The 27,309-nt window shown below is 46.6% G+C and overlaps 1 protein-coding gene across 1 annotated transcript; it reads left to right on the top strand.

The window, feature by feature from the left end:
• The first annotated feature begins 236 nt into the window (after nt 1-236).
• On the top strand, nt 237-26,471 carry LOC119169759 (creatine transporter). Its single transcript, XM_075885486.1, has 12 exons — nt 237-429; nt 4,084-4,215; nt 6,198-6,367; nt 8,895-9,085; nt 9,908-10,040; nt 13,486-13,620; nt 14,224-14,327; nt 14,397-14,521; nt 17,659-17,771; nt 21,200-21,328; nt 24,151-24,250; nt 26,284-26,471. Exons 1-12 carry the CDS (start codon nt 237-239, stop codon nt 26,469-26,471), a joined length of 1,713 nt encoding a protein of 570 aa, XP_075741601.1.
• The last annotated feature ends 838 nt before the right edge of the window (nt 26,472-27,309 follow it).

Consider the following 27,309-nt stretch of genomic DNA (forward strand, 5'->3'; position numbering starts at 1 on the left):
TAATGTAGTACCTTAGTGTCCTAGTTTATTTATTCATTTAATTAAATTGTTCTGTACTTACATCATCAGTACGTAGCCTTTATGACTGTTCAGCTTTTATATTTTCTATGTGAGCAAATAATTCATTTTCCTTCATCTAAAGTTTGTATTTCCTTTTCACCATTGTAATATCCACCGATTTAATGGCGATCGACCGTAGTTGGTACGAGCCAAAACATGGGCACAAGCAAGCAAGCATGCGAGTGCGTGCTGCTGCCCGTGCTGAAGAAGAAGAAGAAGAGCTACCGTACGTGGCTGCAGCAATCATGATGACGTCCCCCAGACAGCAGTGGCAGAGCCCGAACGAATTCTTGTTCGCCACGGTCGGCATGTGCATCGGCCTGTCCAACATGCTGAGGTTCCCGTACGTCGTGTACCACAACGGAGGCTGTAAGTTCGCAGTCGATGAAAGTCGTCCAGTTGGCCTTGGGCGTCGTCGAGGGTTGTCATCGCTTGCCACGTGTAATGTTCTGATCAGGAAAATGGCTGCATTGAGGTATATAGCTATAACGACGCGCAGGCTGTTCTCCATGAGTCCAAAGCTGATACCGGTTGAGTTTGTGAAAACTTGAGTGTACGTACTGAGGGAGTGTAAGGTGGGCAGAGCTTTTTCAACAGCAAAGGCTCTATAGGTAAGTGCAAGGCTGACATGATGCATCTAAGCGCTTTCAGATTGGGTCCTGCGCATTAACTCGGCTCAGGAACACGGGAACTTTGCTGGCCTCCTTGGTTAAAACTAAAATATGATCACAAGTGAACGATATTAATCTGGAATCAACCCCTCCCCGCTCCCACTTACCCCGGCATGCAGCATGGTTTCGCTCCGTGTAATTACATCAATTATTACTACATAAACGCCCCTTCCTCAAATGCATTTTGGAAGACAGGTGGCGAGCTTAATGTGAAAGTTTTATCTAAGCTAACGGCTTGTGAATCAACACAGTGAAAAAAAAGTGCATGTGATGGGAGATGACTGCTTAACTGCGAAAAATCATTGTGTCACCGATTGATGCCTTATTCCAATATGAAATGCAACTAGCTAGCAAGTTCGTTTATCTGACTCTGGCAATGTATTGTAAGCTGAACCGCGGAATCATATTCCTAGTGTCAACTGGCTTGTATATTTGTATTTCTGCTTTAAAATGCGCCAAAACATTATGTCTGAAAAAATTGTAAACGAATGTAATTTTGATGGTACGCTTTCCGATTTCTTCGGTTTATTGCTTTTTGATGGCATCTGCACTCACAGTAAAAATGTGACCTTGAGCATGCAGGTTTATCAGGCTTAAGCTATAGACGCTGATTGGTCACTGACGTAATAGTAATTTCCAGGCCTTTCTATATGACTTAGCAGTCGTGGCATTGAGCTGCTAAGTTTAATTGAGGTGCTAAGTTTAAGGGGACGGTATACTAGTATTTCTACTGAATCAAATGCCTTCTCGTTATCTATGAAGGCTATGTATAGTGGTTGGTTATATTCTGAGCATTTCTTTATTACCTGATTGATAGTATGAATGTGGTCGATTGTTGAGTAGCCTGTTCGAAATCCTGCTTGTTCTTTTGGTTGATTGAATTCTAATGTTTTCTTTCCTCTGTTAGCAATTACCTTTGTAAATAGCTTGTATACTACAGAGAGCAAGCTGATATGACTGTAATTATTCAAGTCTATGTCATCTTCTTTCTTATGTATTAAGATGATGTTAGCGTTCTTCCAATACTCTGGTACTCTTCCCGTCAGGAGACACCTCGTAAACAGGGTGGCTAGTTTTTCTAACACAATCTGTCATCCATCTTTCAGCAGATCAGATGTTATTTGATCCTCACCAGCAGCTTTGCCTCTTTGCATGCTCTCCAAAGCTTTTCTCACTTCTTCTATCATTACTGGTGGAGTGTCATCTGGGTTACTGCTAGTTCTTATAGTATTAAAGTCGTGGTTGTCCCGGCTACTGTACAGATCTCTGTAAACTCCTCCGCTATTTTAACTATCCTATCCATATTGGTAGTTAGTTTGCCTTCTTTGTCCTTAGTGCATACATCCGATTTTTGCCTATCCCAAGTTTCCTCTTCGCTGCTTTGACGCTTCCTCTGTTTTTCAGAGCGTGTTCAATTCTCTCCATGTTATACCTTCTTACATCGGATACCTTACGTCTATTAATCAGATTCGAAAGCTTTGCCAGTTCTATTTTGTCTGTTTTACTTGAGACTTTCATGATTTGACGCTTCTTAATGAGATTCTTCGTTTCCTGGGAGAGCTTGCCAGTGTCCTGTCTAACTACCCTGCCTCCAACTTCCACTGCACACTTCGTAATGATACTCGTCAAATTATCATTCATTGTATCTACGCTAAGGTTGGTTTCCTCACTAAGAGCCGAGTACCTCTTCTGAAGAGAGACTCTGAATTCCCGTACTTTCCCTCTCAGTGCTAGCACATTGATTTTTCGAATATCAGCCGTCATGCAGACACTGCGGAATCAGGGCGTCGACGAAGTATATATAAACATCCTGGATGAAATCTACAGGGGATCAACTGCTACCATAGTGCTTCATAAAGAAAGCAACAGAATACCAGTCAAGGAGGGTGTAAGGCAGGGGTACGCAATCTCCCCACTGCTATTTACCGCGTGCTTACAGGAGGTTTTCAGAAGACTAGAATGGGAACAGTTAGGAATAACAGTTAATGGAGAGTACCTTAGTAACCTGCGCTTCGCCGATGACATTGCATTGCTGAGTAACTCAGGGGACGAATTGCAACTCATGATTACGGAGTTAGGCAAAAAGAGCAGAAAGGTGGGTCTTAATACAAATCTGCAGAAAACGAAAGTAATGTACAACAACCTCGGAAAAGAGCAGCGCTTCGAGATAGGTAATAGAGCACTTCAAGTTGTAAAAGACTATGTCTACTTAGGGCAGGTAATAACCAAAGAGCCGAACCACGAGATTAAAGTAACTAGAAGAATAAGAATGGGGTGAAGCCCATTTGGCAAGCACTCTCAAATTATGACAGGTAGATTACCACTATCCCTCAAGAGGAAGGTATATAACAGCTGTATCTTGCCGGTACTTAGCTACGGAGCAGAAACCTGGAGACTTACAAAGAGGGTTCAGATTAAATTGAGGACGACGCAGCGAGCAGTGGAAAGAAAAATGATAGATGTAACCTTAAGAGACAAGAAGAGAGCAGAGTGGATTAGGGAACAAACGGGGGTTAAGGATATCATAGCTGAAATCAAGAAGAAGAAATGGAAATTGGCCGGACATGTAGCGCGTAGACAGGATAACCGCTGGACATTAAGGGTAACTAACTGGATTCCCAGAGAAGTCAAGCGAGTTAGGGGGAGACAGACGGTTAGGTGGGCAGATGAGATTAAGAAGTTTGCGGGTATAAATTGGCCGCAGCAAGCACAGGACCAGGCTAACTGGCGGAACATGGGAGAGGCCTTTGTCCTGCAGTGGACGTAGTCAGGCTGATGATGATGATACTAGTATATGGCGCTTGTACACCGCTTTAACTGCAGAGGAGGAACAAATGCAAGCTAATTTAGCATTAATTTTGAAGGCTCTACTGCATGGTGATCTTCGTAAGGCATAGTTTCGAGATGTTATCTTATTTATGTTATGTTATGTTAGCTTATTTATGTACTTATGTGTGATGATATATCACGTTTGCGCATCCAAGATCTTACTTCGGGAGGCATCTAAGCTCACTACGTATATGCATGGAATGTGCGTGTGTTTCTGGCAACGTACAGGAAGGATCAAAAGTTCCCAGGCCCCTATTCCATGTATTTTAAGGGAGCGTGACCTGGGAACTTTTGTCCCCTCCTGTACATGTACACACAAAGTGCGAATGTTCTGGAGAAGTGTAGAATGCCCCTTGTCTCCGGCTACGCCCATGCATTTATGCATGAAAAGGCCTTTGTTGCCTTGCACGCATGTGACCTTGCATATCACTTACACGCATAAGGTCTTGAGAGCCAGGAGTTGCTCAACGTACACTCACATCTCTCATGCACCTAAAGGAACATGCATCTAACTCATTCCCAGTGGTGTTCATCGTGGTGTACGTGCTCCTAATGGTCGTCGTCGCGTTTCCCATGGTGCACCTCGAGGTCTTCCTGGGCCAATTCAGCAGCCTCACAGTGCCGAGAGCCTTCGCCGGATTCCCCATGGCTAAAGGTGGGCCTCACGCAGATAACGCCAGTAACTTGTAGCTCCGTTTAGTTCACTGTGAAGGACTGAGCTTTCACGTAAACATTTTGGAGTGAGAGGGAGAAGTTGCCATGCATCCTGTCGTATGACACTAAACTGAAATCCACAGCGACGTCAATGAAGTAAGCTTCTCAGTTTATGAAAAAAAAGTCCACTTCCTCTCTTCGAAACCAGAGCAAATGCATTATTGAGGCTTCTGCTGCCGCATTCAAACCCTTCAATCGAACAAATTCTTTGGTCAACTGAGAAGTTTTTTTTTTTCTTGATAAGTCCGTAGGGATTTCTTCGTAGCTACCTTCACAATTCGGCGCGCTACAGGTGCATCCGACAGCTGTATCGTTCAATTATATTTCCGTCATAACGATATGTTGGCATGAAAATGAAAAAAAAAAATGAGCTGGGTGCACAACTCAAGCTAGCAACAAAACATTATTTCCAGCTCAACCAGACATCAAACATTTCAGCAAACTTTATTGGATACAATGTAGAGTACAATTTGAGGACATAAACTGTTTGTATGGTTAATAAGGACGTTGCTCCCTTTCCGTAAATACCATGACGCAGTGGTAACAGAAGCTTGCCTAGCTTGCCTTGAAGTACAGTCATTGTGTAAAGGGAGTGAATGAAATAGTTTAGTAATTTGCTCAATATAATCACTTAATAATATTTCAACCAATTTGTATCTTGAAAAACCTGGTTTGTACTTTGTTCTCAGGTGACATTCGGAGATTAAAAAAAATTTCTTTATTGCAATGCGGATAGCGTGTACGTGAATGTGGTTACACGAAGCGTCACAACATGTCAGAACCATCGTCCGGTCCCGCATTCCTACCATCATATGCGCATACCGGTACACTGTACTACACACTTAAAATTTATTATGATTTAACCGCAGCTTTGATTCAATCTGATCTAAATCAAATACAATTTGAACGCAGTTATCACCATTTAGTGCTTTGCGCTAACGTAAAGGTATACATTTACGTACGTAAGTAAACGTTTACGTATTAGCGGCTAAACATTCGTGATACGGTAACGTTCCGGTAACCAAAAATTAAGACAAATTCAATCAAGTATTCCAGTAACATCGTAACGTTAAACAATCACGGCATATCCACGGAGTGAATGATGATGAGTGGGGCGAAGCGTACATTAGTACGTCTGCGCTTCCGTCCGTCCGTTCGTTCTTTATTCCGTCCGTCCGTGCGTTCATCTGTGCGTTCATCTGTGCGTCCATCCGTGCGTCCATCCGTACGTCTGTGCACCCATCCGCCTGTTCGTGCATCCGTCCCTGCGTTCCGGCCATCCGTCCATCCGCGCGTCCATCTATCCATCCGTCTGCTTGCCTGTATGTTCATCCATGCGTCCGTCCATTCATCTAGTGAACACTCCAAGTACCGCCATCTCGCATCTTTTCATCGCGATCGTCTCTCTCCCTCCCCTGTGGCACATACCCGCCTATCCCCGTGGCACATACCCGCTCTCTCGGGTATGTGCCACCAGCGTTTACGCACAACGACAACGGGGGACACACAAGCCACGTCATAAGAAGCTTCGCCCCTAAATGTATACGTACTACAAGCCAAACGAACCTAATAATAATGATGAATATCTTTCCATAAACAAATGTCATAAGTTATGAATGAAATCAAAAGAAGTTTAACAATGCTTGAGGTAACGCACATGGCGTCAATAGCGTTCGGTGTCTAGATGCTGTCTTTTTTTCATGAACTCTGTGACGAGAAAACCTGATGTCTACCGAATACATTTAAGCAGCTTCCATCTGAGCAGCCTCGAAATTTTCGCCATGCTTATTTAGTGCTTTAAAAACAAATGTTCAATGCTTGTCGCATTATGTGCCGTTTTTTTTTAAATCTTTGCTTCTGCTTTTCATATACCAACTATAGTACATCGGTTCATCTTTCTTGTTCTGCTGTTCCATCGTCCAGGTATCGGCTGGACCATGCTGTACGTCAACTTAGCCTCGTGCTTGAACTGTGTAGCGAACGTTGTCCACGGCGCTTTCTACCTTTTCTATTCTTTCTCGTCAACGCTTCCGTGGAACGCGTGCAAGAACAGCTGGAACGACGGCAGCTGCTACGAAAAAGACTACAGGAATGTGAGTGCTCGGGTTGCTGTATTTCACTGAGTTCGGCGACGCAGCTGCTGCTTATTGTTCGATGTAAGGGCAATCAAGGCGCACTTTTGCCGTCATGCTCCCTGAGATGTTCCGTGCAAAGTACAAGGACGATAGCATCACCTCGCGTCGTATGTTCATGTGCGAGTGAAAGTGTGGGAGGGGAAGCGCGCCGCAAAACCTGTGGCGTTGCCGGAGTGCGATTTGCGTAGCTACGGCAAGAACTTCCTCCGAGCGGCGAGGCGCGTGCCCTATCTTGATAGAAGTCGGCCCATGGTTTTCACCTTGAAGAATACATGAAGCAACCTACAGTGCTGCTACGGGCACCATAGTACTCGGTAAAAAGAGCCACAAATTTCCACCAATGAAAGTGTGTAGCAGAGTGATATGATATTTGCAGTGCTTAGAAAGGATTTCCACAGGTCTGTATTGGAAACAGTTAAGGGACCCTTGACAGCGAAAGTATTGTTTGCTTCTTTTTTACAGTTAATTGTAGCTTTGGGTCTGTAAAGGCTGAAACTGAATTATAAGTACTCTAACGCATCGCATAATCTACGCTAGCATCGTTAATTCAGAACGATTTTACATCAGTTCGAAACGCCCGCCTGAATACCAGAAGAAAGTAGCGCCCCACAGTGGGGCAGCGTCTTACAATATGCGCGCTCAAGCTTCAGTGACGCTGAAAGCGCTGCTTTCAAATAGGGGGACCCACGCGCGGTGAATGATGAAACAATGTGGATTGATTGATTGATTTGTAGGGTTTAACGTCCCAAAACCACCATATGATTATGAAAGACGCCGTAGTGGAGGGCTCCGGAAATTTCGACCACCTGGGGTTCTTTAACGTGCACCCAAATCTGAGCACACGGGCCTACACCATTTCCGCCTCCATCGGAAATGCAGCCGCCACAGCGGGGATTTGATCCCTCGACCTGCAGGTCAGCAGCCGAGTACCTTAGCCACTAGACCACCGTGGCGGGGCGAAACGATGTGGATGCCTTGAGTGTGTCACTCTCAGAAAAAAAAAGGGAACCTAAGCAGCCAAACCCACCTTGACAGCAGCTAACAATAGTGCAAGAGGGGTGACGAACAATAAATCCTTACCGGGTGTCTGTCGGGGTATTGTGCACGCCCCGTAATTTTTTGTATTTATTTGTAAAATACTGCAGGCCCAAACAGGGGCCAAGCAGGAAGGGCAAAAGGACACAAACAAAGTAAATAAAGGCAGAGAAATCACCTACTCAGCAAAAAATAACACAGGCATGTGTACAAAAGAAACAGCAGCATAAAATAAGGCAAAAACTACATAATTTCTTCAAAAGTGGTACGTCAAGGTGAAGCAACAAAAGTAGAAACATCAAACAAAAGGTTTTCACACACTTAAATAAGACCATGGGGTAAAAGCACGTCAGACATATACACAAAGAGGTATGAGATAAGGCAAGTGACATTGGCTTTTTAAACTAAGGATCAAGGAACAGAAAGATAACATATAATGAAGTTATAAAATGTTCTCCGACGCCAACAATACTTGCTTAACCTCTGAAACGTCAAGAGGAGACCCCTCTCCACGTAGAACCACAAAAATTTTCGATTGGACCTGAATACTCGGATGAGCACGCATTACTACTTTAAAACGAAATTAAAATTATCTTGAAGTCAACGCTCGTCACTAATAATCGCTCAGATGTGGCCTCACATTATGGACTATCAAATAACACATATCGCGCTTGCAAATTCGGTGTTAGTGGATAGTCTTCAGCGCAACTTAGACGGAGACAAATGGAGACACGCAGAACACAGACGAGCGCTTTTGGTGTTAAGGGTCCTTTAAGGATAGGAGCTAATTGCGAATACTTTAGTTAACTGTTCGTTGCATTTTCAGTGAAGGCGAAAATGCAGCATCTGTAAGCCCATGTGCTCAGATATGGGAGCACGTTGAAGAACAGCAGGAGGTTGAAATTTCCGGAGCCCTCCACTATGGTGTTTCTCATAATCATATGGTGGTTTCGGGACGTTAAACTGCACATGTCTATCAAATGAATTAACTAGCTGTGAAACCTGGACCTTACAAATAGGGTCCAACTTAAAGTGAGCACCACGAACAAAGAAATGAAAAGGAAAATAATAGGTGTAACTTTCAGGGGCAACAAGAGCGAAGGGGAAGTCGGGCAATGAACGTATGTTAAAGAATATTTTGGTCGAAATCAAGAAAAAATTGGCATCAGAAGGGCATGTAGCCCCTAAGTAAGGTAACCGCTCGTCATTAGGAGTAACGAACAGGATTCCAAGAGAAAGCAATCGCGCGGGGGTTAAGAAAGTTAGATGGGCAGATCATGGCGTCCGAGATTACCGTTGGTGCGCCGCCGGCTCATCTCGGAGACACAGCAAGCACAGGACCGGGTTAGAACACTGAAGGCCTTTGCCCTCTATAGTGGACGTAGTTAGGCTCCTTCCTCCGTTAGATTCTATTTTAGGTGATCTTCTTGTGTTTATCTCGAATACGCAGGTGCCCTGTTTCCGCGTCAATGTCACCCTGGCTCGCAAGTATTCGTCGCACAACTACACCGGCAAGGACGCCCTGGTGATCCACACGAGCTCGGCAGGCGGTGGCACCGTGATTGTTTCCGGCAGCGAATACGATTCCATGCACAGCGCCTGCGTCAACGGCACGCAAACCTCCACTGAGCAGTTCCTACTGTAAGTGATGACCATGATTACTTGATGAGCTTTCTTTTTTCGAAATGGGCCAAATCTAAAACTGAAATTAGCTAAAAAAGGCTCTATTAGCACAAACATATCCCAATTTTCTGTAAAAACATTACTAATAAATAATAACAATAATTTTAATTTGTTACTAGTTTCAGAGGAAAGCTGAAAATATGTATGCGTCAAAATACTCTTATTTGACCTAGTTTTGGTTTAGATTTGGCCCATTTTGAAAAAAAAAAAGCTCCTCACGTCCTCGCGTATCGCTGTGGTGCCCACACGTTGGTACCAGAAGAGCCTTCGTTTATTTTAGCGCGTGGTGGTTTGAAAATTGCCTTTCTCTTAGTATACCGTCTAAGAGTTTTTGCATGCCACACAGGTGAGTTTTTTTTAGTGTGTGCTTATGGGACAATCATTCGGCCATGATAGTTTACAATAAGTCAATCTTAAGAAAGCATTCCTTATAAGATAAATAGAAGTTCAATAACACTTCTGAGTTAGCTGAATAGCCACCCTAGTTCGAATTGCGCGCATCTTCAACGGCTTGACTATCGCTTGATATGGTATATCGGGCTAATTGGATAAAAGCTTGATGGTTGTTGATCGCCAAGCGCAACCACTAGTATCGTATACGATCCAATAAAAGCTTGTTGAACTGTACAGTACACTTTATCCACTTTTGAAAAACAGTAAAGAAGGAGTTTCTGACACTCTTACGGCGTCTCTTTTCATTGAAGCTGGATTACCTAGATCGTCAAGTTTCCCCAATGGGTGCGGTCACACTGCTTTACGTTGGATCCTTACCGTTTGCAGAAAGAAAGTGCTGCGCCTCAGTTCCGGCATTGAAGAGATCGGTGACCTGCATCCAGACATGCTGCTGATCATCAGCCTATGTTGCCTTGCCGAGTTACTCAGCATCTTGAAAGGCGTTCGAGGCTACGCAAAGGTGTGTCTTTGGCAATAGATAGTGATCGAATAAGCGTCTTCCCTTTGTTTCACAAAAATACACAAATGTGACCAAGGAGAGTGTTGTGTGACTGAAAAACACTTGAAGAAATAAATAAGACTCAGAACTGAGTTTCGTGCTCAGTACTAGATTGCAGGAAGGCTAACTCGATGAAATTGGCAGGGCATATTGCAGCCTACCACAGCATTTCCATGTTTCAAAGATCTTCTTATATATTACAGTAGATTCATCACATCCTCTGCATTGTCCTTCACAAAATAATACAAGAATTATCATTTTCAGGTCTGTAACATTTCATTGAAAGCTAAAGGTAAGGGTTAGTGATGTGATGGTTGGCGTGCGTTGGGCCCGTTAAGTGGCCTGCTAAATTTATTTGACGCGAATAAGCGTCTCAGTTGTCCCTTCGCTGTGTCTGAAGAGCGCGTCCTTTCGCTAACGGAGGATGTGCAACAATTGCAGTGACCTTTGTGCGCCCCGTAACTACAACAAAATCGTTCCAGCTCAAGCCCAACGCCAACAAAGGCGTATGATCCTCACCACCGGCAGAGAAGCGCGCGCGAGAGATCGTCCACTCCGCCTCTCCGCGGGCCAAAGTACGCGTGAGAGATGAGAGCCGTAGCACGCTCATTGCGCCATCTTGCTGATAATGTAGAAAACGTGATAGTTCTCCCCCAAATGCCCGCTATCAGTGGCAAGCCGTAGACATGAATAGCTTGCCCCTTGAACGTAGAAGGAGGAACCTCTCGGTGGCTCAGTAATTAACGCCTCGCATTCAGGACGCGAAGGTCCTACGTTAGATTCCGCGCACCGGAGTCTTTTTCTGGATTACTTTCTTTCTTGTATTTTCACACACACACACACACACACACACACACACACACACACACACACACACACACACACACACACACACATATATATATATATATATATATATATATATATATATATATATATATATATATATATATATATATATATATATATATATACGGAGCATGACGTTGACGCCGGTGGCGAAATCCAGCCGAGAGTACCCATGTAATTGCTACCACAATAAAAAATGCTGTAGCCTGCAGCCACTTGAGCTGCTGTAGCAGTCATGACACAGTGCGCAAAGTAAGTGAGCAAATTGTATGAAGATTTATGCTTTGAGCACAAAGGAAACATTACCGTTTGCTATGATAGTACTTGGCTAACGAGATACCATTTTTCTCAGATTGGTGTTGGTACTGCTGTAAAACTTTTCACTGGGTATGTGATTGATTACCAAGTACTTTCTATTTTTTGTTTGGGCTGCAAAAATGGCTTTAAGCCAGACAGCGAGGACTACAACGAGTGGAAAGCAAGCCGCCAGTGCCTCAAGAATGCAACCTGCAAGTCGGGACGTATGGAAGTGGAGGCAGGGAAGATATTGTTTGAAAGGTCACTGTAGCATGACGATAGTTATAGCGCGAGAACAAAACGACGACACAGAGACAAGAAGGACACGAAAGATACGAGCGCTAACTTCCAACTCAGTTTATTGCGCAGAGCATGAAAATATATAGAAGAGACAGTAACCATGTGATAAAAGCCATATGGCACAAAGAGCAGAACATGAGTAAGAGAAAAACAAAGACAAAAAACAAAAGCACAAAAAACGGCAAAAAAATTTATAAGAAAACGAAACAGAAAAGTCAAGATAATATAACTACTTGCGCGCACCGAAACTTTCGAGGAACCTGAGTTCCTTCTCGGACAGATCCAGGGAGGGCTTGCTAATACAAGGCACCTGTTAGCGTGCCATCTGCGCGGCCTCGCCAATGACTCGGGTGCGCTCATCTCTGTGCTTGTGCAGCGTCGCTGTGTCCTTGAAAAGGTGCGCACATTTGCACTCAGTGCAGTGCTGAGCAAGAAAACCATCTTTCCCGTTTCTAACATTGTTAGTGTGTTCTCTCAGCCGATCATTCAGACACCTTCCGGTCATTCCGACATAACAAGCACCGCATGAAAAGAGGGTCTTATAGACAACTTCCCGGGAGCAGGCCGCATACCTGTTTCTATGCTGAAGTCTGCGTTCTGTTGATGACTTCGTTTTCAGGGGGTTTGTAGATTTGCTGAGGCTCATTAATTTGAACGGTGCCGAGAACAGGACACGAACACGCTTTCCGGTTTTCTTGAGCCTGTGTGATATCTGGTGTTTGTATGGAATCACGGCTATCCTTTCACGTTCTGTATCCGTGTTGCTCGGATTCTGTCGCTGCCACTGTTCTGCCCTATTAGTCCGCAGGATAGTCTCAGCAACGCAAGCGATAAACGCCTCGTGGAAACCCGAAGCCTTAAGCCGGGAAACTTGAGCTTTGAAGTTCGCAGAGATAATGTGGGCGCACGACCTATTTAAGGCATTCTCAAGACAGGTTCGTGCTATGCCTCGCTTAACTAACTTGCTTTGAGCGGAAGTAAAAGAAAGTAGAGGTTTCTGCGCACGTGGTTCATAACACTAACAGATGTGCTGTGAGCTGAAAACCAGTCTTAAATCCAAAAAGCGTAACTTGTCATTCTCGGGCATTTCATGTGTCAACACAAGAGGCTTTAAACAATCTTCGAACACACCTATCGTTTGAGTCGCAAACGAGTGGAACATAGAAGAATTACAATTTAGAAGAACCAAGAAATCATCCACGTATCTGAATACTTTGACCACATGCGATCCTTCTAACTTTTCCTGCAGTTTTTTTCCCATTTTTGCCAATCTTAAGAAAGCATTCTCCACCTCGTGTAACTCCACCTCGTGTTAGCCGAGGTCTCTGTTTTTAACACGATAACGTTAAAGAGTCCGTTTCCGCAGAAATGCCGGTGTCGGCGCCGCTGGTTGTGAGAAAGATCACCATCTTATGTTTGACAGCGAAATCGAGAACGATGTCCGTAAAATAAATAATTGAAAAATCCATGGTCCCAGTTGGGATCGAACCCCCCGTAGTCTGCTTAGCAAGCGGATGTTCTACTACACGGCGACGCGTCTGCTTGCGAATATAGCGAAAATACTTTCCTCTGCTTGGAAACGCACTGAAAGTAACTTTCCTGCTTTACAAACACACGCGTCCTGTGTATACATGCTTCCCAAAGCAACTTGAAATATTTCAGTAATGATGCGTTGTGCAAGCGCCCATTGCCAGCGGGTGTCGAACATGTGATTATCATAATGGCTTCGTGGTTTAAAGCCGGTCGCTCACTACAAAAAGGAACACACAATACGGTGCCTGTTTCCTTGAGGCTACGTAGTGGGTGCATACCAAGTTCGAGAAGGTTTCATGCACTAAGTGTTTGAAGTATGCTCAAGAAACTGAATATCGCTATCGCATTCAACTCCTGGCAGCGAAGCTTTGGTGTCCCTAATTTTTTTTCTCTTTCTTTCGTCCTCTCTATTTGCGGGTGGCTTCAGCTGGCGATGGGCACCACATGGATGTCGTTCGCGCTGCTATTCAGCCTGGTGCTGTCCAGCGTGGTGCAGCGTGGCTCCTTACGTGGAATGAGCGCCTACTTGTATCCGGATTGGCCCAAGCTCATAGACATTGTGGTACGCCTGCAGATCTTGAGAACAGAGTCGCCGTTTCAGCAATACCTTAGCTACGTAGCCATAGCTGCTGCGGAAGATCACTTCATGTGCTGGAATAGGAATCCCAAGTAATTACTTTAGTAAGTGATTTCTTGGGAACCTTTCAAGGCATGATTGCCGACGCATCAGAACTCACTTAGGGGCCTACCGTCAGTTTGTGCATCTCGTGCGGCATCCTGTTCGCATCACGCTGTGTGATAAAATGACTGAAAAAGTCATAGAGAGGATGCGACAGTATTGTCATTTCTCAGATGTGATTCAGGGTCCCTTGTAGAATGTAAGAGCACAATAATCTTTTGCCAACGCAGTCTTTCTACTGTATTACAGAGCACCGAGCAAACTCTGGTTGAAGGGATCACAACGTCGCTTGCTTCACCACATAAACGAGAGGCAGAAAACTTAAAGACATTGTGTGGACGACAGTGCGTGCGCACACAGTGAAAGTTATCTTTAAAAAGTATTGAAAAGCTGATACACTCGAAAACTAGGGAAAATTTTCTTTGCGTGCACTTTAGGGCCAATGAAACAGCTCTGTTATTCTACATACTTCTTTCACGAAAACAGACGTGGCGGGCTGCTTCTCAGCAGCTTCTCTTCAGCATGGGACTGGCTCTTGGCACGCTCACTGGCTACGGCAGCTACAAGCCGTTCGAGTGGCCGCTCTCAATGTGAGTCTGTAAATATATGCGACCCGCCGTGGTCGTGGAATTTCGCTCCTCACTCCACTTCTGGCGCAGGAACATCGTGCAGCTGGTTGGGGCAGACTTCTGCTTCAGCTTCTTTTCCGGCTGCATGGTGTTCGCTCTGTACGGCCACGCAACCGTTCTGTACGGCTTGGAGTTCGAAGATCTGGTCACTGCGGGTGCGTGTTTCGCCTATCTGCCTTTGTAATGCTCGAAGCGCCAATCGAAAACTCTGCGTATACAGTCTCTTTCTTTACCATTGTTGGTCTAGTTCACAGACTTTCAGCGCGCTTGAAGCGCGCTTCTCAAACAGAAAGGACGCGTGGACAGAACATACACAACACGAGCGTAAACTATACTACTGCCGCATGTCAGCACTTGAAGCACTCTGCTCCGCACTGCTTCAGAGGACTCACGAAAGGAACGAACAAGTATGCGGAAGGCGCGCGCGAAATAAGAAGTGCCACTATCATTACTTCTTTGAGTGTGAGCAGCACGCTCCTTCCGCGAACGCAGCCACTATGCGAGCGAAGTTACCTTTTAAGCATAAGACGAACAGAACATAAGATGAACAAACCGCCCACATCACGAAATACGCCAGCAGGCCGAGCAAAGCCGTCAAAACAGCCCCTCGTTTTGGGACAAAATGACAAAAACTGACCGGAAAACGTGTCGCGCAGGAACAACGGGACGTGTGGTCGTCTGGTTTTAAGTTGATTGTTTGGCATGCACGTAAGCCCCTTGATAACGTCGTAAGGATACATAAGTAGCTTTCGATCACTTGGCCGACTGATTCTGATGGTTAAAGTGGTTAGGAACTCGCCATCTTGTGACGAAACTGCCTTTGAATCACGCGGGCGAATTTACCCCAAGCCAGACGTCATTACTGAAGGCCGAACTCTTGAGCATTAAAAACCGCGTTTTAGGCGCCAAAAATAGGCAGACAAAACAGTTTTAGGCCAAAAAATTGTAAATATAAGCACAACAATATTTTACAAAAATTTAATCTTTTGTAGAAAGATGTGTGCTAACTATGTCTACGTCACTAAACCAATAAAGAATAACATAGTTTATGATGCCACAAAGGCGTCATGGTTTAGCATATTCATGCTAAATTGCTCTTTTTACCGCACGGTTTGCACAACGCTTGCTTTCTCCTTTTATTACCCAGCATGGCGAGCTAAGTGTCCATCGCCGAATAAACACGCTGCTCCTGGGCTTCTTTCTTTTCGGCATGGCTGAGAAAGGCAGCACAAGAACAAATAGGCAGACCACTAAATAGCGGAAAGCGTCTTTTAGCCTCGTATTGGCGCCAGTGTAATCGTGCAGGATCACTTTCTCCTGTGTCTGTGAACACCATAAAGGGCCCTTACCATGTTTGAGTATTTCAAGCTGACAAGTGTGTGTACTAGGCGCTCACGATATGTGTGTGTACTAGGACGTCTGCCAATATTTACAATGTAGCGCGCCCTGGAAAAAGGTAAAATGTGTGACTGGGCGCCGCTTGCTCTTCATCTCAAGGGTGCGCGCCTGAAAATTGGAGGTAACTTACAACAAGGAATGCTCCAGCGTACGTTCCAGCCCTCTTCTAGTACACTGCCTTCTTCTAGTACACTGTACCCGTGTATCCCGAAACACCACGTGCCTGTGCCAGCGCATCCGACACCGCACCCCGCATCGCACGAAAAATCGCACCGTCTGTCTCGCGTTTCAGAATGCCTGGATGTTCGCGCGCACTTCGAGGTGCCCTACATAGTGCAGGTTTTTGATGGCCAGCACGCTCGCCTCCTCGCGACTACGTCGACATACGCCTCGTCACTTCGTAGGAACGGCAGCACGGACAAGTTCCCACGAGAAGTGTTACGCACGGGTACTGATATCCTGCCAAGCCCCCTCATCTGCCTCTTCTCAGTTCTGTTGAAGGAAGCCTGGTGACTCCACGATGGCCATTTATGAGCGTTAGGCATTTGACTCACGGCAGCGGCCATAAAAGGGTAGGTGGTTAAAGTGCCGATTGACCAGGTCAGCACTGCCAGTGCCAGCCGCAAAACGTTCTTGACTACGTTGACTTCGACGTGTACATTTTGCACCGGCTCGTTAACCAGCCTCCATACAGAAGTGGTCTCGCCAAGCAAGGCCCCTTGCACTTGCACCTCCGAGCAAGCTCCTCAAACATCATTCACTTTGTGTATATGTGAGTGAGATTCTGGAGCGAAGCTCCTTAAGCCGTGGGTAGTGCGTCCCAAGATGTGTGTAGTAGTAGTCGTCATCGTAGTAGTGGCATATGAGGTAGCTACCTCCACAGCCGGACTAGAGGATCGGCACGCGTGCACTCTTTTGAATTGAGGAGGAAACCCGCGCACGCGTTAGCCATAATAAAAAGACAGTTGTTTCTGATGAAATAACTGACAGAGATGGGTATCGGTGACTTAATCCCCAATAAAGATTGCCTTGAATTGGATGCTTACCAAAAAAAAAAAACTAGTAACAGAAGGACGCACTTCATCTGACCAGAAAAAGTTGCCCCATTAGAATCACTGGGAGTAACCTCCTTGATTTTAGCAAGGTTTAGCGAAGGTTTGGCCGCAGTGCCATGAACTAGCGGCGGTGAAAAGTGAAAACTAGACACGAAGCGCAGGCCGTGAAATAGTGCGTGTGTGCCGCTCCTCCAGTCCTGCCGTGCCACTTCTCGTTTAGTCCTCGGAATGTCCGTTGGATGGCGGTACTTCTATATAATGAATATATGATAAAAATATGCAAGATGGCGGTACTTGGAGTGTTCACTACATGAACGGACGAACAGACAGACAGATGCACGGACGGACGGACGCACAGACGGACGCGTGGACGGACGGACGCATGGACGAACCTCAAGGACGGATGCAAAAACTGGTAGATTCGCGGACGGACGCACGAACGGACGAACAGACGAACAGACGGACGGGCAGAAGCGCGGACGAACTGACGGATTCTTCGCCCTACTCATCGTCATGCACTCCGTGGATATGCTGCGATTTTTTTCTTCGCTGTCCGTTATTGCGTTCTTTACAATGTCGTATTCTTCGTGGAAATACGTGAGTGAAGCCGTGGTGGACACCAGCATGAAACACTTTCATGTCAAAAAAGAAAGGGTGCGGGATACCTTAGCGTCTCTTGAGACTAGACTCTAGACAATACGAAGGGCACGAACCATATCCATCAAGTAACTCATGCTCTGCAACATTGTAACCCCATCATGAACAGTATTTAAGAGGTGTGAGTCGAACTGTAATTAAGCTGTTCTCGATCTTGTGTATATAGTACAATCTTGTCGCAGATTACGATTACGCCTTCGTCATGTTCCCGGAGAGCGTCAAGCACTTCCGCCACCCCGAGCTGTGGTGCATCGCCTTCTACCTACTCATGTGCGTGCTGGCCTTCGACGGATTGGTAAGCTCATGTGACCACTCTTAAAGCAACCGTGTTGTCCGACTCTCAAGCTTCTCACATTTTTAAGGAAACATTCAATTATAAGTTTATCAATCGATCAAATGAACTAAAGTTCGCCTGTTTGTTTTTGAACGGCCAAAATTAACCCACATAACAGGTAACGATCGGATATGTCAAGTATGACGTTTAAGATCAGATATATGTGGTATGTAGAAAACGCAATGCAAACGAATAACGCCAAGAATTTGTAAAGGTACAAACACACTGAATGCGCGGCTCCTTGTTGATGCTGCTCACCGCTCGCAAGGCGTTGCTTTTCTTTCTTTCTCCAAGCAGTATCATCGCTATTTTTGCCGCTGCCGCTGGCTTCCACGCTAGTAAACCTCAATGAGCGTCTGCTTTTCCTTCTTACACGGGCGTGTTTATAGACACCTGGTATTGTTCTCATCCTCCGCGTCACCTTTCTCAGCCTGGCAATGGCAAACCGGCGTACGCTCACACCTGGACATGTCCGTATTATCTTGTGACTATTCGTGCCGGCAATGTGGACAGCGCGTTGTTGCTTGCCGAGCAGAGGCTCCGACGGGTAGGATGCCACCGCAGCATGCTTTCAGCCAGTGTGCACGCACTGTACTTTCAAGGAGCGATTCGATCACCGCGAGAGAAACTTCAGCTCTGCACGGGAGGAAGACAGAAAAGCGGCGTCTCGCGAGTCGCGTGAGTGGCACGCCACAAAATGCCGCGCCGCCAGTGTTCGTACCTTTAAAGGAACAATAAAGGGAAAAAACAATCTACGTCAGAGTGAAAGCTCAATGTATGGAAACATCTAAAACGACAACTTTATCAACAGCGGTGTCCTACTTACCGAGAAATTAAGGTGAATGTGCAATAATACATACGCCGCAATAGGGCATTCTCAAAATAATACCGATGACGTCAGGCGAACCACCTACAACTAATCACTAGTAATCGATCTAGCTGCACTAAATAATGAACCTTCCGTGCATCAAGAGACGCAATGAAATGCTGCTTGTTCATTTATGTTTGATTGATGGAAAAAAAACCACTAGAAATTATTAAGGGGAATGGCGCGAGTATTTCCAAAATTCAATTTTCGCTGGGTAAACTGAACAGGTCGTGCCATCTAGCGGGGTACATTTGAACGAAAAGACGTCTGAGATATCGGAGTCAATGGCAGGAAATCGATCGATGGCCGTTGTTGCTGTTGTGCACGGAGGAAGGAAAAACTTAGGAGAGGCCCTGACGTCCCTCGTTATGAAGCCGGAAGTCGGCCTTATTGACTGGGCAAATTATCCTCTCTTGTTTACATCCGAATGTAAAGCAGAAGACGCGACTCTCTCTCCGGCTCGGAAAGCACGTGGGCTGCACAGCACGCGCGTCGTGACGATCCTAAACCAATGTAACGGGGCTCAACCCTCTGGGCCAGTGCGACACCTTCGCGAAATCATTTCGTACGAGTAATAACAGCGAGTAAGAGCTCACCGACAACAAAGCAAGTACAAGAGAACACGCGCTAGATGTACCGAAAACGGCGAGTGTCCTCACGTCATTAATTCAGCAACCGTACAGACAACACGATTGGTCATGCACCTTCTACGCTTGCATTTAACCACGCGGCTGACGCGGCGCAAGGCCACTGTGCCCGTATTCCGTGTGAAACTCACCAACGGCAGCGTTCTGCGATTGCGGTGACTTTGAGCATGGTGCAAGTCACATTTGAACGCGGTTGCTATAACGCTGAGATAACAATGCTGGGCGCGAGTATAACAAGCGGAACGAAAAAGATGTTTCATTACGCACAGTGTACACGTATACCGTGTACACATACCGAACACGAAACTACGTATGTGCACATGGTCCTCATTGCGTCTTGCTGGGATCATCACTTTCGCCCATTGTCACAAGCAGGAGCACTGCACAACCGTCACTGACCTGCAAGGCGTTTATCGTCATTCCGCTTCGTCATGGTTCCCAACGCAATTTCACTGAACACTTCAAATTTCGCCTCACTTCAAATTCGCGCCATCTGCCACCCGACACAGGGATATGCGCTTGTTCTATATGCACTGTTGGGACCCCGTGGAGGATGAAAGGTTTAGTAAACGTTGCTATGCGTACAGTAACTGCCGGGAGAACACTGCGTAAGCAATAACGCGGTGTAGAGCACGGATATTGTCCGTCACCGCTCAGCAAGAGATCAGCGGAGGCGCACATGCCACCGCCAGCCGCGGCCGCTCACTGCTAGACTAGCTACACTGCGCAACACGTAACCATAGCAACGGCGCCATTATTCCCAGTGAATATGACCGACGTGATGTCATTTCCTCCACACTTTTCACGTAGCGCGCCGGCTGGGCATACCCTCACCTGTATATCCTTCCTGCTTGCTGCTTTGGCTCCCGCTGCTTTTGTTCTCTCTACTTGTGTCGGCGACTGCGCAATAAAACCGGGTAATATTGTGCATGGCAGCAGTATGGTGGCTAGCAACAGTGACGTGAGTCAATCCGATTCTTGAGGCGGTAATTTGAACTGCACTAACCAGATGCGGGCCACTAAAACGTGATTTTATTTGAAAATAAGCCCTTCCTTGTCACAAAAGTAACACTACGAGGTTTCTCGACCGCTATTTCAAAAATCAGCGCCAACTTAACTGTTGCATTTAGTGTCCTTCTAAAGGAAATAAATTAGCACGCCAAGATTTTTACATGCGAAGCAGATCTTTGACTAGCCTATGTAACGCTGTCCCTCCATCCGCACCGTGCTCCCTTGACCGCAGGTGTTGGGGCGGTGCCAAGTAGGTCAAACCTTCTCTCGCAGTGCGCGCGTTGACGTCCCTCTCTCCCTAGGCTGTCGCCGCTCGCTGCGTGTGACACCCGCAAAACTGTCCCTCCCTCTGTCTTGCCTCGCAAGGCCATCTGCTAGTAAAAAACCGACTGGATCCTTGCGCTGCACAATCGTTCACTGGTCGCCCCGTATATGCATAGGCGCGGGATCGTGCGTTCGGAATTCAGCCAAGGGTGTTTCTAATTAGCTTTCGCTTCAGAGTGCCAGCGTCAACGTCACCGACAGTGTAAGCGTTAGCGCTCACTGCTTCACATGTGCACATGGTTACTTTTAGCGGGAGATGGTCCCATCTTTTTAGCCTCCTTAAAAATTTTTTGTCTCTATCTTCTACCCCCTCTCATCGCTTACGTGATCCTTAACTCCTCCATAAAGGGCCACACAATAGGAATGAATTAAATGTTAGCGCGCGATACGTAGAAGTTGACTCATTGACCCTGTTTGTACACAGCACAAGAAGGCACGGTGAACCGCGACCGGCAAGCCAAATTCTCAGGCAGCGTACGTTTGTTCTGATCGGTGAACATGATCGCTCAACCGTTGACAGTGTATTTATTTTCCTTCAGGTGGCGTTCGTGGAAATAGGAGTGTCGACCTTCGTGGACGTCTACCCGTCGCTCAAGCCACACCGCCTGATGTGCACCGTGACCACATGCACCGTCATGTATATTCTGTCACTACCCGCGGCAACAGGTGTAAGTATGCATTAGAGTGCCAATATAGGGTGATTTCACCTATAACCATACCGCATACAATAAAGTACCCATGTCAACTATGAACCGAATGAGCAGCGTCATCAGCCTGTTGTATTTCCCTTATAGCTACGAATGATGATGGAATGCCGATGAATGCATCAAAATTCGACGTCTTGGTAAGCACAGACAAAGGAGGCTATTTAAACAACACACTGGTGTAGAACTGTTAGCTCTCACGGCAAGCTGCCAGCTCGTAAAAAAATGGCAGCATATCCACGGAGTGAATGATGGAGAGTGGGGCGAAGCATCCGTCCGTCCATTCGTTCTTGCTTTCGTCTATCCATGCGTGCGTCTGTGTGGCCGCCCGTGCGTCCATCCGCCCGTCCGTGCGTGCGTCTGTTCGTGCGTTCGCACGTTCATCTGTGCCTCCTTCCCTGCTTTCGTCCATGCATCCACTCCTGCGTCCATCCGTCCGTGCAGCCATCCGTGCGTTCGTCCATGCATCTGTCTGTGTGTCCGTTCGTCCACCTATTCAACACTCCAAGTACCACCATCTCGCATCTTTTCATCATATATTCCTCATATAGAAGCACCGCCATCCAGCGGACATTCCAAGGACTGAACGAGAGGAAGCACACGCATACTTTCTTACGGCTTGCGCTTCATGTCTACTTCCCACCTTTAACCACTTAGAGTTCATAATATATACTAGTTCACTGTATTCATGGCACTGCGGCCCAACGCTCGCTAAACCTTTCTAAAACCTAGGAGGTTACGCCCAGCGAGTATAACGTAGCAACCCTTTCTGGTCTTGGTGGTCGAAATTTCCGGAACTTTCCACTACGGCGTCTCTCATAATCTTATGGTGGTTTTGGGACGTTAAACCCCACATATGAATCAATCAACCTTTCTGGTCTTCTGTGCGTTGTTGAACAATAAAAAAATTTGCAGCATGCGCGTTAACTAAAAGCCGAATTCTCCTGTCTCTCATTCCCCCTTAGCAGCCATTGACATGTACATTGAGCACTATCTTTTATTGTTCAACAACGCACAGAAAAAATATCTCACTGGCACCACCTTGGAGGTCAAAATGTAATACTTGTACACACTATTACTACGGCCACGAGGAACGAACGGGTGGCGCTCTAAGAAGCTTCGCCCCTGAAACGTTGTATGTGATGCCAGCAAGTAAAAAGTGTTTCGCAACCAGTGGCGCTGATAGATGATACCACGTTTGAGTGCACATATATACCCAACAATGTGGTCAGAGGGATGACCGCTACCATAGCTCACTGGTAGAGCATCGACTGCGTTATTCGAAAGTCGCAGGTTCAAATCAGGCCGGTGGCAAGATATCTTTTAGTCTATATTTTATTTCTTCACATCTTATTACAATTACTTCTAATCACACTCCCTATATTTTCACTGATAATAATGTCTGTTAGTTCTCACAAATATTGTACGGATGTATGTATTGTACCGGAGCATAGCGGTTCCAGCTCTGTGCCAGCTTGTAAGAAGGCGCTGACGATTGTGGGGTTCATGCTTGCCGAATTTCTGCCTGAACCAGCTTGTTGCGGCAGATGGTTCGTAAATAACAATAAGTGTTCGTATGCGAAATCGCTTGTTGCGATTGGTGGAGGTGCTGGATATGTATGTATGCATTACAAAGCCACCGATTCAAGCCACATAAAGACCAGAGGGCTGGTGGCGTTACGAGCAAGACAATCTACATGCGTCGTTACCATCAAACGTGGTCCAGCGTCTTTAACGAAGTGCTAGCATGTGTACTTGAAGAGACACTGAAAGCAAAAAAAAAAAAACAATGTTTTGCGTATTAGTAAAGAACAATTTCGCAACCCTGAAAAGAGCACCGTTAGCATGACACGACGCTTAGTAAGCGCGAAAAAGCACGAATGAAAATAAGGGTGGCGATGCCATTTTGAAATACCCGCACCAAACACCATGGCGTAACAAATCTTAAAGGTGTCTACTAAGCTCTAAGTATCTCCCAGTCGATCAAACTGAAGTACATTGTAATATGTGCGTGCCATAGACTTAGCACACGAAGTTTCGAAAAACTTCATCGAGCGAATACCACGGAAATATCGAAAATACATTTTGTAACTTCTTGCGTCACGCGCGCAGGCTTTGTCTCGAAACTTAAAAATGAAACGTCAACCTTGATTTTCTCCGCTAGTAATGAACTTATGATAGCGAAACACATGACATTGGAGTTCTCAGAGTGCAGTTTGTCAATCTAATGCAAGTCATAGTTGCTCTTTAGTGTCCCGTGTTCATATAGGTTTTTGCAAATGGTTAACATGTCAGTCTGCACCAGAGGGTCTCCAACTAGTCTCAGTTGGTGGGTTGAAGTCTTGTGGAAATTTACTCTTGTAAGGGCCAGGATGATGTAAACGTGAAAGCTGAGTAAGGGGGGGGGGGGGTAGGTAGTTTGGTAACGTCACCATTTGAAAAAAGTTCTTTTGAATTACCTCACAAATCGATATGGTTAACCTATGAAGGAGATTTTGATGCTAAGATTCCAAACACATTGCGCTGCCGATTCCCAAGATGAATTAAATCTAGACTTAGATTCTGAGTGTTGTTTCGCGGTTATGTACAAATACACGGAGGCAGCGGGGTGCCTAAGGGGGGGGGGGAAATGCTTAAAAATAGTCATGCCTATGTGGTTAGTATGACAGTATACCCTAAAAAATTAAGGGATAAAAGAAGGAGCCTGCACACCAGCTTATAGGTCGTGCGTCTACGTGACCATGGTATTGAAAAAGTGCCGTCAACCGATCCTCATTTTCTCGCAGGGAGGCCTTTACGTCTTGAACCTGATCGATTACGTCACCTACATTGACCTGGTGCCGTGGATCGCGTTGGCTGAAGTTCTTGTTTTAGTCAACGGATACGGTGAGCCAACCGCACGTGTTTGTATGCTCCGGCCTTTATTAAAAAATCAAATTTGTCATTTATGATCGAGTTAAATACGCGTTCCCGTAATACACACACAGTCGTAACTCGTGTGAATGTTAGGAAGGGGCGAAGTAGAAAAACAACGTGGCTGATCTCCCTATCTAGGAACTCATGCGAATGTTAGCAAGGGGTGAAGTAGAAAAAGAACGTGTCTGATCTCCCTATCTAGGAACTCGTGCGAATGTTAGCAAGGGGCGAAGTAGAAAAAAAACGTGGCTGATCTCTCTATCTAGGAACTCGTGCGAATGTAAGCAAGGGGCGAAGTAGAAAAAAAAAACGCGGCTGATCTCCCTATCTAGGAATCGGTGTAACACGGAAGTGAAACGTGTATTCACATAGGTAGTTGAGGGTTTATTGTGCATTTTTTCAGCAACTGGAAGAAATAGTCAAGCCACGTGAAGAACGGCAAGCAGCTCGAAACTTGCAGCGCACACGTCAAGCAGAATGCACGCATGAACTCAGCATACACAGGAAGAGCACGGGCTAACAACTCTCACTTGAAGCGCGCTGTTCAAACAAAAAGAGAGACGTACGAAACGAACGCACAAGTATACACAGGACAAGCCGCCGCTCCCTTAGAGCAGACGCCATGGATTGACCACTTCTGTGTTAGTCGTGGAGCACCTTTATCTTCTTTCCACTTGTCCAGGGGGTTATTAAATGCGAAGGAGGAGGAGGTAAAACTTTATTAGACCAAGGGATTTGGGCACTTACGTCCCAGGGTCCCCGCACGACCCCACTGCGCTATGCGTTCATGAGTTCATGCAGTTCCATGACGTGGGCGGCCCGGTCAGTGGCGATTTTCTGCTTGGCCGGGTCAGTCGAGCGCAGCAAGGTCTCCCATTCCTCCCATGTGGTCAGTGGCTCCGGGCCCCGTGGGGGAGGGTCCGCCGGGCATTTCATGAGAATGTGGGTAAGGGTAGCGTGGGGGTGAGTGCATTGAGCACAGGACGGGGCGTACGCTCCCGGGTAAATGCGGGAAAGAAAATAGGGGGAGGGAAGGGTGCGGGTCTGAAGGCGACGCCATAATATTTGGTGAAAATTTTTGAGGGATCGGTGGGGTGGTGGGTATAGCTGGCGTTCGGCGCGATATGACTGGGTCATCTCGTTGAACGAATGCATGCGCTCCCTGGAAGAGCCCGACTCCGATTCCGCCGCCGCCCGGTTGATGAGACCTCGGGCGTGGTCATTGGCGGCTTCGTTGCCGGGATTTCCAGAGTGCGCAGGCACCCAGATCAGCTCCACATGGCGGGCCGGGTTTTTGATGGGCGAGCTGAGAATTCTGAAAGCGCTCTCGTGGACTCGTCCTCACGCGAAATTTAGGATCGCGGTTTTCGAGTCGGAAAGGACGTACATCACTGTGTGCGAGGGCAAGCGCGATCGCCGCTTCTTCCGAGGATTCCGGGGTGGATGCAGGAGGAAGGTGGAGAGCTGCAATGGGTTGGAGTGTGCGATCAACGACTGCAACTGCCGCGTCGTCGCCCGTGAAAGCTGCTTCCACCCATACGGCGTCCTCTTCAGAACCGTAGTATTTGTGGAGAGCTTTTGCACGGGCCTTGCGGCGGGCCGAATGGTAGGTAACGTGGGTGTTTCTTGGGAGAGGTTTAACTATTATCTGTGTGTGTATGGGTCGGGGGATTGGTAGAAGTGTGGGGTCGGCTGCTGGTATGTGAATATTGAGGGTGTTAAGTATGTAGCATCCGGTGAAAGTCTGAGCTAAACGAGTGTGTTGCGCTCGTCTGTGGGCCTCAATGAGTTCGTGTGTGGTGTTATGGAGCCCAAGCTGAAGAAGTTTAGTGGTCTGTGTGTTAGGGGGGAGGTGTAAGGCCACCTTGTAGGCTTTACGAAGCATGGCATCCAGGGTGGCTATTTCTTCTTGTCGAAGTGGGAGATACGGGATTGTATAAAGGAAGCGGCTCAGTAGGAAGGCATGAATGAGACGACACAAATCGTGTTCCTTCATGCCATAGTGTTTTCCAGAAACTCTGCGGACGAGGTGCGAGAGCGCATCCGTCACCCGCTTGAGTTTCCGGATAGTGAAAGTGTTACGGCCGTTATTTTGGATGTGAAGGCCCAAGATTCGGATTGTGTCTACCTCTGGGATAGGGCGCCCGTCCAGAGTAACGGTGATGGGGGCAGTGGGAAGAGTACGTGGTGAAGGACGTATGAGAAGCAGCTCAGATTTTTCCGGGGAACAGGAGAGACCAATGCTTTGTGCGTGTTGTTGTGTAATGTTTGCGGCGGTTTGTAAGGTTTCCTCTATGTCGCCATCACTACCATGGGTGGTCCACAGTGTGATGTCGTCTGCATAGAGGGTGTGGTGAAGGTGAGGGATATTGTGAAGAGCGCGGGCTAAGGGAATGAGTGTGGCATTGAAGAGAAAAGGGGAAATGACTGAACCTTGCGGAGTGCCTACACCACTGAGGGTATATGGAGGGGACGCATGGGGGCCCATATGAACCTCGGCCGTGCGTCCTGATAGGAAGGCTTGTATGTAGGCGTACATACGAACGCCCACATTGAGGGGGGAGAGAGCCGCCATGATCGCTCGGTGTTCTACTCGATCAAAGGCCTTGGTTAAGTCCAGGGCCAAGACGGCTGGCTTTAGTATGAGCGGGGATGAGAGGATCAAGAATGCCATGCGTCAGTTGAAGCATGGCATCTTGGGCGGAGAGACACGGGCGGAAGCCCACCATGCTGTGCGGGTATAGGTTGTGGTCGTGCATGTGTTGAGTCAGTCTGTTTAAAGCAACGTGCTCGAGAAGCTTCCCGAGACACGATGTGAGTGAAATGGGGCGGAGGTTTGATATGGTAAGGGGTTTGTTAGGTTTAGGGATGAATACAATCTTGGCATGGCGCCAGGATTGCGGCAAGGTGCCTTCCTTCCAGCATTTATTAAAGTAATCTGTAATCTGTGCAATCGATTGATCATCCAGATTATGGAGCATGGAGTTAGTTATCCCGTCTTTCCCCGGTGCAGAGCTTGTTCGGATGTT

The sequence above is a fragment of the Rhipicephalus microplus genome, chromosome 2 (assembly GCF_043290135.1).
Source record: "Rhipicephalus microplus isolate Deutch F79 chromosome 2, USDA_Rmic, whole genome shotgun sequence".
NCBI lineage: Eukaryota > Metazoa > Arthropoda > Arachnida > Ixodida > Ixodidae > Rhipicephalus > Rhipicephalus microplus.

Bases quoted from the DNA above. Each gene is read 5' to 3' on its own strand.
- LOC119169759 (XM_075885486.1), top strand. From the start codon at position 237: ATGCGAGTGCGTGCTGCTGCCCGTGCTGAAGAAGAAGAAGAAGAGCTA. The intron at 6,368-8,894 runs GTGAGTGCTCGG...TCGAATACGCAG, and splicing joins ACGAAAAAGACTACAGGAAT to GTGCCCTGTTTCCGCGTCAA. The intron at 14,522-17,658 runs GTGCGTGTTTCG...ATCTTGTCGCAG, and splicing joins CGAAGATCTGGTCACTGCGG to ATTACGATTACGCCTTCGTC.